This window comes from Carettochelys insculpta, chromosome 6 (genome assembly GCF_033958435.1).
Source record: "Carettochelys insculpta isolate YL-2023 chromosome 6, ASM3395843v1, whole genome shotgun sequence".
NCBI classification, from domain to species: domain Eukaryota; kingdom Metazoa; phylum Chordata; order Testudines; family Carettochelyidae; genus Carettochelys; species Carettochelys insculpta.
Genome location: NC_134142.1, coordinates 19,512,728 through 19,525,290, shown reverse-complemented (window position 1 = coordinate 19,525,290; position 12,563 = coordinate 19,512,728). Strand labels below are relative to the sequence as shown.

At 44.3% G+C, this 12,563-nt stretch overlaps 1 protein-coding gene across 1 annotated transcript; it reads right to left on the bottom strand.

Annotated features, from left to right (window-relative positions):
• Positions 1 to 1,299: 1,299 nt before the first annotated feature.
• TMEM179 (transmembrane protein 179) lies at positions 1,300 to 11,971 on the bottom strand. Its single transcript, XM_074998696.1, has 4 exons — positions 11,670 to 11,971; positions 5,678 to 5,815; positions 3,893 to 3,971; positions 1,300 to 1,773 (listed from the first exon to the last, which is right to left on the bottom strand). Exons 1-4 carry the CDS (start codon positions 11,969 to 11,971, stop codon positions 1,594 to 1,596), a joined length of 699 nt encoding a protein of 232 aa, XP_074854797.1. The 3' UTR covers positions 1,300 to 1,593.
• Positions 11,972 to 12,563: the final 592 nt, after the last annotated feature.

Sequence of the window (12,563 nt, the reverse complement as noted above, 5' to 3'; positions counted from 1 at the left end):
AGTCAGACTGCCCAGCCCTCTGTCGACAGAACAGCTAACTGGAAGTTCTGCAAACAGGGCTGCCTGGTGAACCAGAAGCCCTCTCTGTCAGCAAAGGGCCCCCCAGAGCATCTACACTGTTTTTCTGGCAACAGAAACTGTCAACAGAGGCATTATGCCTCATATGGGAGCAACTTAATTCTCCCAAGAAACTGCTGTGTTCTGACAATAGTTTCTCGACAGAATGCATTTGTAATGTGGATGCTCCATGAGTTGTCAATAAAACTCTGTAATGTAGACACGGCCTCTGTGTAAAATCAAAAGCAATAGCAAATTGCTCATGGACTTCATAAAGTTAACAGCTCTGCTCCTTTTTTCAGGGCAGCACTACTGATTCCTAGAGCAGCTATTAAAGGCTCCTGGCCAATGTAGGGGGAAAGTAGTCCAATTCATAAAAGAATCAGCTATACAATTGCTGAATTGTTTTTACAGTTTACTATACTGCTAGAGACATTCATATATTAATCAGCTATTTATAATAATTTTACATATCCTTTGAGATAAATAGCACAAATAAATTAATGCTTGAAGTTGACTAATATTAGAAGTCAAACTGCATATATGAATGAGCAGGCATCAATATATTAAGATTAATCTCTTATGAAGCAAGCTACAATTATTGCCAGTTAAACTACATTTTACAACATAGTAATCAATGCTGGCCATGCCTAAGTCTAAGATGGAACTTAAACAAAAACAGGCTCTAGGATCCCTCCAAAAATATACAGTATATTTAAGACCATTGTATGAATTTCATTCTAACAAACTGTACAATCAGGTACGTTACACCATATGTTCTAAAGGGATCAAATCATCATAGAGCTGTGGTATTAAAACTATAGGCAATATTTTGTACATATACAGCAAATTTTGGGGTAGCAAAGGTTTTGTCACTACATGGATTAGAGTAGTGCTAGCTAGAACAATGTTAAAGCCATGCTACAAACAACATTAAAGGGGTGGTCTTCAGCAAGGTTTTGCTAGCACCATTCTCAGAAAACATCTTCCCATAATCACGTCAGAACCAACGGCGCCATTTTGGGAGGGCAGCAGCCTTGCATATGAAGATGCTACTTGTTCTTCTTCGCACGTCAACTGATATGAGGAAGGGTAAGGAAAGTATGCGTATTGCATGAATTTCTCCTCTGCTCCCTCCCCACACCAGCCTGGAGAGACAGGCATGCACACAAGACATGCATTTTCCCTTCATCCCCAAACAACCAGGGGAACAGGAAGAAGAGCAAGCTGTGTGCCGGTACACCTGCCCTCCCAAAATGGTGCCTTGGCTAGAACCCCAATAGCAACAGTCAACTTTATGTACAGGTTTATTTAGTTCTGCGCTCAGTAGGTACAGGAAAGTAAGTATACCATATCATACAGTTTACTGACTATAATATCCTAATATGTGTCTTCTGACAATTTTTCCTTAAAGGACTGTGTAATTCTCAATTAAATTTCTGTTTGGGAAAGCAATGATTTCACAAACTCACTGGATTTCAGCTAGCCATACTGAATTATAAAATTAACAACCCGTGCCGGCAAGTGGCTCACACATTAGATCATGCCACTTTTCTCATCCTGCAAAAAGGTTCGCGACGAGGATCGTCCTAACAGCAACTCCTTCTCATGGATCAGGCTGTCCAGCAGATCTTCCTGCCTGTAGTTGTGATATACCTTCAAGAAGGCCAAAATGGTAATTCCCAGCCAAGTCAGCCAGGCAGCCCAGAGACCAAACTAGGCAGGAAAAGAGATGGCAGAGAGATTAATGCAGTGTTGTCAAGGCAAAAACCAACCCTCATAAGGCCAGATCTTTATCTGGCTGGACTTCCATGAGCTGTGCACAATTCACACCAGCAGATGACTTAGCCCATTTTCTCCTCAGTCTTTTCAGGTTGGTGACCCTCCCTTCCTTTACACTTACTATGAAAGCAAAGAGCAAAAACTATTAATGTTAACAACGATAAGCCTATATAATATAACTACGATATCTTGTGAAATATACTCAGCCCACTAAGCCTTCAGGTATCTGTACTGTATTTGGCTACTAGCAACCCTCTGTGTCTAATAACTTATGTATGAAGCCAGCTACGAGAAAGTCTAAGGTCTACAGTGATATGTGTCTGCACGCACACGCATAAACATATTCTCATATTTTCATTTGAATTACATTAACATTAAGATCCCTACATAATGCTCTTTACTTGTGTTCTAATGTAAAGTGTTAGATACAGAGACACTCCAGTGAGACAGGGCAAGACAAAATTTTCTTGACAGTTCACTAACAAGTCTTCTGTACTGAGCTATAGTGGTGCAAAATGTCTTTAAAAGCTTGCTGACTTTTGAAATCCTACAGTAAAAAGAAAATGAAGAAACTTGCAATGTCTCTCCTGTATTTGTAGAAGGACTGTGTAAAAGCTGTCAGAATTTAAGATGTGTTCTAAATTACACTTACAAATGTGTCCCAGATACAATCAATTAATGGCATCTTGGTGTCTTCAAAAATATCTCAAGAGAAGACAGATAAGAAATGAGTGCTAGGTTAAAGTAATACAGGGGAAACTGTGAAACTTCTCTAAGGTAAGCACATCATCTCTAAGAATTTCATAAGTTGCACTTCTGTCTTCCAGGTTCATTGACAGTGTATTAATCCTCCATTTCTGTATTAATCCCTGAACAAAAAAACCTTTACATAATAATAATAATAATCTCATGTTGTTGAAGACATTGGACCCCTAATGCACTTTTGAAAATCTCTCATGGTTTTCTCCTTATTTATATCTCAGTTCACCAATATAAAAGGTCTTTAAATAGCAAATATTATATAAAAATATGGAATGAAATGTTAAAAATCACACTCATTTGGACTAACTTGTAATACCTCATATCTGCATTTGTTTCATTAAAACATCATCAAAATTGCAGCACTCTCTTAAATGATCTGGATATAGACTTAAGTTTGCTTTAAATGTTTTTAGGACTTACCATGAAAGACTCCATATAAATCATTCAGTTAATGAGATCAAAGAAAAGTTTTGGGCAGGCTCGAACCAACTGAGTGGTATTTAAATACCCTAGGGCCTCTCTAATCTAGGTGTCCCCATTCCAGAACCTCTGTGGTTCAGATCCTGGCAGGGAAAGGTGGAAAGAGCTCTGTGCACTGCAGCTCGCTATGCACACAGCTGGCAGGGCAGTGAAGCGCTGGTCTGGAGGCTTTTCCCCCATTGCTCCCATAGCAGCCGGTGGCAGCGACATGGAGCAGCAGAGGGCACAGAGCCATGTGCTCCCCTAGGAACAGCGTAACACTTAAGCACGTCACTTCCATCCTCCTCACATCCAGACCCCACAGCTCCCACTACGACCCGGAAAATTCTGTAATCCAGCATACTCTATTTCCAAGGGCTGCCAGATTAGAGTTTCCAGTGTGCCAGCAACGCCATCTTGTCATCAGACCAGTCTGTTACTTCTTGCAAAAGTTTACCCACAGCCCATCTCTGTGATTCTTATTCAAGACACATTCCAAAAGAGGGGCTTGGGCAACCCAAGTCAGTGGGGGTGGGGTTCCTAGTTCTAACAGGCTCCTTGCCAAAGTCTCATACTAAATTGTTGGGCTCAGGTCAGAAGGCTCAGCACTTTGCAGGACTGAGCCTCGCTGACAGTGCTGCATTTCAGGAATGAGCAATAAAAGCAGCAGGTACACGTCAACATCTGAAGCAAACGAAAAAAAAAAAAACATGCCCATCACTATGGGCCCACCCCAGCATCTCCTGAAGTCAATGGACACATTCCCACTGGTGATGCCAAGCCCATGTCCAGCTAACGAACTGTAACATTGTTGTATCTTGTTCTGACCTACCTGTGCAATAGCAAACTGATCATAGAAGGCAGAGGTTTCTAAATTCAATTCAAGATCTATATCCTGTAGTTCTTCACAGCTACAAGAGTGGGGCAGGAAAGAAAATTATTTCAGAGATTCCAAATTAGCAGACCAATCATAAGACTGAAATAGCCACTTCAGAACTGTCCTTCCTAGCATGTTTTTCTAAATAGGAGCACAAGCTCATAGCTATAAACAACATATATATAACAATGTTGCCATTAGAAAGATTATTCTGCTACCCTTGAAATAAGTATAGGCTTCTTTTGTTGGGTCCACTCCCAGAACAAACTGTTAAATAGTTCTAATCAGTTTCCATTAACCTCAACAAAAATTTACTGGAACAAAGACAGCAAGCTTCAAATACTAAGCAGTTGAATATTCTACCAAATTAGTTTTCGGTGGCTGGCTGCTTGCCAATTTCCTCTAACATTAAGGTAAAAGAGATTTCATTTTTTTAAATCAATATTTAATTATGTAAATGAATAACATTGATTTTCTGAAATGTGTAGCATAACCTCCATTATGCAAATAATATGTTTTAAACCCTCCTTTTCCACCACCCACCCCAAGAACTCCTGCTCAAACACACTGTTTGTTTCACCGCTAAACACAACAAAGTGCACAAGCCTCCATTACCTTTTGACATCATCAGGGAAGGCTTCAGGAGAAGGGATTGTGTGGGTGTTTTTGTTTCGGAAGCTCCAGCAAGGAGAAGATACAGTGGTGGTAAAAGAGAGGCTGCCTACCGATTTTACAGATAACTTGGACTTTTATTGGTGCTGTGAAAAAAAATCCCAGGATTTTGAGGAGGTCTTTCTAGCTCTTGGTTGAATTCTGAAGGCTCTTCTCTGTCCTTTTTCAGTGGTGTCGGCCATCTTGGATTCTTATCCGAATATTCGATTAGGCTTTTTTGTGGTAATTGGGATAGAATTTTAACCGAATATTCGAATAATTCGATTAATCGTTGCAGTCCTAAACAGAATATTTACTATGGCATTTTACAACATATGACAATGTGAAACATAAATTAATGCTCTAGTAGTAGTGTTACTCAATATCATATGACATAAAATGTCACTCTTTCTAATCTCTTCGTTGGTATTTGTTTGATATAAAACCTGCCTGCTCCACTGAACCCAAATTCTATTTCATTAACTATATATTCCACAATTCTTGAAATAAAGTTGGACATCAGTACTTTGCACTTATACATTGCTTTTCATTAGAAAATCTCTGGGCAAACACCACTATAAGGCCAAAATTTTTCACTCACTCTGTAGATGGTAGGCTGAGGCACAGAAAGGCTAAATAACTTGCTTAGGGTCATATAGTAATTCAGTGGCAGAACTAGGATTTGAAATTCAGGAGGCCTGACTCTCAGTTCCTTGCTCTAATCACTAGATAATATTTACTACCTTACTAGAGATTTATCACACCTAGGTTTTCTTTTCACAACAATTTATAAAGATTTTGTGTTAATTTCTTTCTAGCCTACTTGTGCTTTTCCATACAACTCTGACTCTCCAAAAGACAGTGAAATCTCAATGAAATAACTATACAGTGCATTTCTTTCATGTGGACTACCAGCAAAAACGTATTCATTGTTTTGATCCCAATCCAAAAAACATACCTTTACAAAGACACTTTTGGGTTTTAAATACCTTTCCTTGTCTACTTTCTATGATTTTAATAACTATATTTGGTAATACCTCCATTTATTTGTGCATGTATGAAACAAGAAATTTCTAATTCAATACTAACCTATTTGGCATGCTTCCTTTTTCGGTAACAGCATCACACCACATGTTAAATCCTACACTCACTATAGTGCTAGCAATAAAGATGACAAAAACCACAAAGACGCTGATCAGCAAATTGAGGAAGGCATAAAAGAAAGAGCTGCAATAAAAAGGAAGAAAAATGTAACACATAAATAGCTGAAACACAGCATCAGCAATCTCTGTAAGTAGCATGCACTGGGTACATATGAAAGATACTACTCTCCATTTGAAACACATCTGCTTTAATTAAGAACTCCTAATACTATTGACAGACTAAGGATTATGATGTTAGTACTTATTATGCCCATCACTTAAGTAAGCTCTTTTGCTTTTTTTTTGTTAATGTAGGAGGCTTATTTTGGATCATAAATACTAAGATGTGTGATTGCTCATACACAGCACGCCTTTCATTAGCTCTAATGATGAAAATCACCACTGTTAAAGTAAATGTCATTAACTTAAATTATACAGTAACTGGAGCTAAAATTATTTCATGACTATAGTGATAATTGGGACAAAAATTGCCTAAGAAAAGAAAACTAAAAATAAAACAAAATACTGATAACTATAATTATTTTAATCATCTAAACTTATACTGCTGGCAGCATGGGAAAGGGCTCATTTCTGCATATATGTGCAGTGTGCATAGCAGGCCAGAACCTCACCGGGTATAAACCGGTTAAGTTCAATGCATCTACATCCATTTACATCAGCTGATGGGCTGCGCTAGCATTACAGCTCAGAATAGTACCAGATATGATACTCAGCTCTAGGTATATGCTTTAGATAGGGTCCTGGACTTTTGGAGATATCGGTATATCAAAATATTCTCCAGACAAGTACCCAGGACCTGCAAAACTGAGTGCTGGGACTTCCCCCATCAGTCTTAAAAATGATCCACGCAGAATCCTGTGAGTTGATCACCCCTCCCTACTAGTTTAACGAACCTAGCTGACAAAAACCTTCTAGTTCTCCCCTGACCCACGATAAAATCTGCCCCCACGTCCAATCACTTTGTGTCCAAACAAACTTGACTTGCCTACATCAGTCTTTCCCACTCTTACTTTTACAAACATCTGCATCTTATTTTCCATTGTGTCTGAAGAAAATAGACCGTCCTTGCCAGAACTACTCAATCTGTGAGTATTTGATCACTGAATCTAAAAGCATGTCAGAGTTTAGTTTAATGAAACACTTGAGAAAAATGATCACAGCTTATTCATCCTTATGAGCTATGTGCTGCCATTACAGGAGATGAACCTTAACAATCAGTATGGGAAATTCTGAGTCCCTTACAACACCATGGATAAATTCCTACCCCCGCGACAATTTTCACCCAATGAGATCAAAGGCAATTCCTGTTACTTTCAGTGCATGATGTCCATTAAAATCAAGGGCAGTGCAGGGCCATCACATTTTCAAGCTGTTTTAGGTTTTTCAGGGGGAGGACTTCAGCATGGCAAGTCTCCCAGAAACACAAGATCTATTGTGTGCGGCATTCATACTTGTGGCCAGTTTCTACTCCTACTGAAATCCATACAAGGTTGATGGGAGTAGATGCCAGATGTCACTGGAGGGGTATATGTTAAATGTTTTCACTCATGATGAGGAGAAAACAAAACAAACTATTAATATTTAGCATTAACTTAGTGCTCTTTGTCTTTAAAGAAGAAGTCAATCAAAAACCACCACATTTCTGTTAAGCAGATAACTAAGTTTATTCCCACTTTACCAATACGGAAACTGTGGGAGAGAAGGAGCAGGTTAAGGGAAAGAATTGAAGTGACTTGACCAAGGCACAAAAGCCTGTGACAAAGCTAGGGTTAGAGGTAAGGTGTCCCTGGCACTCTGGCCTGCTCCTGCATCACTAAATCTTGCTTCTTCCTGAACCACCTTCAATCATCATTTATGATTCCCAAAGAGTACAAATTCCTCCACCACTATAGCAATAAAGGTCCATTTTCAGGGTCAGTGGCTCAGTTGTGTTTTAAATGTTAATGGCATCACTCACGTTGGATGCTCCATTCGCTTTTCAGATTTGCAATGACAAATTTGGGCATGGCGCAGAGCTTCCCTTTCCGCATTTCATCACACAGGCTACATGTTGTCTTGTTTTTGTCCATTTTGACCTTGTGTGGTTCTAGACTCACGTATTTTAAACAACATGCCTGATCCTGGCTTTCAAACACACAGCAGCCTTCTAAATCCTTTCTTACCCAGATTAACATTTCATTAACTATGAATAGTATTACCAAAGAATAACATTCAGCTCAGCTGAAATGGAAGAATCTCAATAGCTACTCGAAGAACAAATCCCAGCAAAGGAATTGCACAACAAAATAAATACCCAAAATTGGAAATAGATCAAAAATTATGAAAGTCTTGAAAAAAATACACCATGAAAATCCTATTAGTTTTTTTTCTTTTTTTCAAAATGAGCTGTTTAAAACTATAGACAATAAAATACATCTGGAAGTTAAAATCTACAGTTAATTGAGGTTTATGATATGTGTTTAAAATACATTTTTCAAAGTGCATTAAAAAAGCTTCTCTTAAATTTAGATCTTAAAGGGTAAGATTTCAATCTTGAGAAAACTTGCTATTGTTTGACTGTAAATCAAATATAGCACATTTTAATATTGGATAGTCTAAGGGCAGATTGACACTACAGCCTATGTCAATATCACTTACATTGCTCACCAGTGGGACACCCCCACTTTGAGAGAGACAAGTTTCACAATGGCCAAAACAAGAATTATCACAGAATAATATTCAACTCTGGTATTTTTGCATTGCAGTAGCTCTTTGAGATCTCAAGCAAGATTCACGGATTCTGAGGCCATAAAGGACTGTGATTATCCAGTCATGACCACCTGATAGAATTGATTCCAAGTATTTCCTAGGGGGGATCTTTTAGGGAAGCAACCACCTGTGATTTTAAAATTGCCAGTAATGGAAAATCCACTATTTCCCTGAATAAACTGTTCCAATACTATGGCCAAGCACTGAACAAATACATAGCAAGACAGTCCCTGCTCCAGTGACCTTACAATCTAAGACAAGACAGAGGGTGGAAAGGAAATTAGAAACACAAAAATTATTTCTTCCAGGCCATACAACAGACCACCAGCAAGCTGGAAACTGCACCCCACTCTCCTGATTCCCAGTCCAGTGCTCTGGCCACCGGAACTCACAGCCTTCCACTTACTCTAAACATTTTAATTTACTCCCTAGCTAAATATTGCTTGCAGGATCCATGGTGTATTTCTTATTCCCAATTATCAGGAACTTGATCCATTTTCCTGGTATTGAAATTATGCTTGCTCAGGAGTGAAAGCAGACACTGGGACTTACTGGTGCACCCTGCACCAAGCCCAGCGTCCTTGGCAAGGGGGTGGGGGCAGCTCTGGGCCCCAGAAGGAGCAGGGCCTCAGGTGGAAGGAACAGGTCTTGGGCAGACACATCACCACCAGCAGCCCAGGACTGCAGTGGTAGCAGCCAAGAGCCCTGGGGCTCTGGTAGCGATTTGAAGGACCCTGGGTGCTCAGCCTTTTTAAATTGCTGTGCCCAGGAGCAGTTGCCCTCATCAAAGGGCCTGCTAGTAAGATCCAGCAGCACTGCCACAGCAGTGCTTTAATGTTGCTGCCCCTTCTGCCCCTGGAAAAATTAATTGTGTCTAGAATTTTATCTTTGCAATCCATCCTAAAGTGATATGTTCCCACTCAAAAGAGGGGCCCTGCTGTTCTGCCTAACTGGCCCTGCGCATAGCATTGGAAGCATTTTGAAGAATGCTGCCATGGAGGTCCTTTAATCTCTTACCTAACCATTTACGTTTCACCTCCAGGACCTCTCTTCTATCTTTCCCTATGTCACAGATATTTACATGGATCACAACCACAGGCTCCTCTGCAGCACTGCATGTAAGTCTATCTGCATCTTTACATTTGACAGAAAATTCACCACGTTGTCCTCCGTCATTACAAACCCAACAATCTGTATGTCCAATAAGCAAATCCTGCATTAATATTAGCAATCTCTTCCTAATAATCAGAGTCCACTCCCCTGGAGAGGTATCTACAATGGGAACGGATATCGTACCATAATCTGGAAGGAAGGTACCAGCTCTGAGATCATTTCCCTCTGTTCCAATGTAATGCTCTCCTTCCTTAATCTGCTCAGTACCACAAAGCCTATCAAACTGGGGGTGGGAGAGCTGTTCAGTGTCCCTGGATGTCTCATCTATGTACCCCATCTCCCTTAGCTCCTCCATTTTAACGCTTGGGCCTCAAAAGTCCACGCTTAGTCTCTGAGGGCTATGAGTTCCTTGCATCAAAATGCACATATGTGCTCCCCATCTACAAGACAGTTAATCCTACTTGTTGCATTCAGTGCAATAAATTAGGTGGCCTCCCATCTGCTGTTGGACTTCTGCCTGCATTCTCTTTACTCTTGCAGAGTTGTTTGTTCTTTGGGAAGGGTGATCTGGAGGTGGGGGTAGTGTTATTAACCTAAATATAGAGAACACTTATCATGTGTATCTGGCACTCATGGATTCCCTAAACTCCCTCACAAAACTCCACTGTTTGCAGTTTCTCTGGAAGTTTAGGAGCTTGATTATTAAACCCTCCTTCACCCTGATTTAATCCCATCCACTTGGCAGGTGCCTGCAAAGGGGTTAGGGATCAAAGGATGGCAGGCTAGAGCCTCCTTAGGAAGCTCTCAATGTTGCCTAGGAACAAGCAGTCGAGAGCAAAAGTTCTCTAAGGACTGACCCTACTCCAGTTGAGTTGGTGACACAATAAATAACCCAGGGTCCTACATCACACCCTAAGTCACTCCCCTAATAGGAAGGTGAAGGTCCTGGAGGAAGTGTCAGATCCCATTGCCTGGCAGGGCAATGTGGGTGAGGGGCACTGGATGTCCCAGCACTGAGTTAAAATTCTGACCCCCCCTCCCTGTGCCCCCTTGCCTGCCTTGGGGCTGCAGCTGTGGGGCTGCCTCAGCAAAATGGGGATAGACACTGGTAGATGCGGATCAGATTCTAGCAAGGCAGGCTCCGGTGAGCAGGCGTTAAAGGGGGCAGACAGACTCTAGGGGTGGGGGAGCTCTAGCAGGAAGGCAGGTTTTGGGGGGGGCAGGCTGTGGCAGGAACTCAGGCTCTGGGGGACAAGTTCTGGCAGGTAGTGGTCTTTGTGGGAAGACTGGTAGGGAGGCTGGAAGTAGGTTTTGAGGAGCAAGTTCTGTTGAAGGACAGGCAGGCAGGTTTTGGGTGGCAAGAATTCTGGCAAGGAGGCAGACTTTGAAGGGCAATGGGTGACTGGCAGGGGAACAAGCTCTGTGGGGAGTCAGATTTGGGGGGTGGGCTCTGGGGAACAGGCTCTGGCAGGCAGGTAGGTTTTGGGAAGCAGGGCTGATTTCTGACAGGGGACTAGCTCTGGGGGAGCCAGGTTTGGAGGCAGGCTCTGGGAGAGAGGCATATTTGGTGGGGCAGGGGAGCAATTCTGGCAGGAGGCAACATTTAACAGGGAACAAACTCCAGAGGAGACAGATTTGGTGATGCGGGGGGGGGGGGGCGCTGATTGGGGAACAAGTTCTGGCAGGACACAGGCTGGGGGCAGGCTCTAGAGGGAGGCAGGTTTTGGGGCGCTGGGGGGCTCAACCAGGGAACAAGCTCTGGGGGGAGACAGGCTGGGGGCAGGCTCTAGAGGGAGGCAGGTTTTGGGGCGCTGGGGGGCTCAACCGGGGAACAAGCTCTTGGGGGGAGACAGGCTGGGGGCAGGCTCTAGAGGGAGGCAGGTTTTGGGGCGCTGGGGGGCTCAACCGGGGAACAAGCTCTGGGGGGAGACAGGCTGGGGGCAGGCTCTAGAGGGAGGCAGGTTTTGGGGCGCTGGGGGGCTCAACCGGGGAACAAGCTCTTGGGGGGAGACAGGCTGGGGAAGGCAGGCTCTAGGCCCCGTTCCCCCGCTACTTACTCCTCGTGGCCCTTGCAGAGGAAGAAAAGGGCGCGCCAGGCCTGCGCGGCGGCCAGCAGAAGCGAGAGCAGGCCGGCGAAGAGGCTGAAGCGGCAGGCGGCCGGCGGCCCCCACTCCTGCACGGTGAAGCGCTGCTGCTCCGCCGTCAGGTTGGCGCTGAGCCACATGCCCTCGGTGAAGAGCAGGCAACGGCCGTGGCAGTCGTTGCTGTTCTCGGACAGCGGCACCACCACCACGAAGCTGCAGAGGAAGGCCAGGAAGTAGCCGACGCACTGGGCGAAGAGCAGGTTGCTCAGCGCCATGGCGGCGGCGGCCGGGCGCTGGGGCGGGAGCCTGCCGCAGCCACCCGGGGGCGGGGAGCAGCGGGAGGATGCGCGCTGGGCTCGCCCGGCCCGGGCTCAGCGCGGGTGGCCGCGGCGGCGCCGGAACATGCCCAGTCTCGCCGGGGGCCCCCTGGCGGCCCCTGGAGCCGCCCGCCACGCTGCAGCCACAACCCCTGCGGCTGCACCTGCCCTGCCGGCCCCGCTGCTGCGAGGGGCCACGGGCGCCTCCCAGGCTGCAGGGCCCAAGCCAGAGCTACACCCAGCGCCTACCGCCCGCCAGCCAAAGCGTGGCCCCGGCCCCAGGCCGGTCCCGCACGAGGAGGAGGTGTCTGGCCGCTGCTGCGTAAGCCACACACCGGGTGTGGGTCACTGCCCCAGGGGGCGGCACCTAGGCCGCCATCCCAGAGAAAGGAGGCAGAGGAGACTCATTCTTAGCTGAGCTCCCCCTGCCTTTCGGCTCCAGCTGTGGAGGCTCCTGGGCTGAGCTCCAGCGGTGCCAGGTTCAGGTCTGCCTTGGGCAGTCACACCTGCACTGACCACACTGCCCCAGGCCTGTCCTGCAGGTGGAAAA

Excerpts from the sequence above, each read along its gene's own strand:
- TMEM179 (XM_074998696.1), bottom strand. The coding sequence starts at position 11,971 with ATGGCGCTGAGCAACCTGCTCTTCGCCCAGTGCGTCGGCTACTTCCTG. Across the intron at positions 3,972-5,677 it reads AAAGGAAGCATGCCAAATAG|CTGTGAAGAACTACAGGATA; the intron begins GTTAGTATTGAA and ends CCACTCTTGTAG. Across the intron at positions 1,774-3,892 it reads ATCAGTTTGCTATTGCACAG|TTTGGTCTCTGGGCTGCCTG; the intron begins GTAGGTCAGAAC and ends TTTCCTGCCTAG.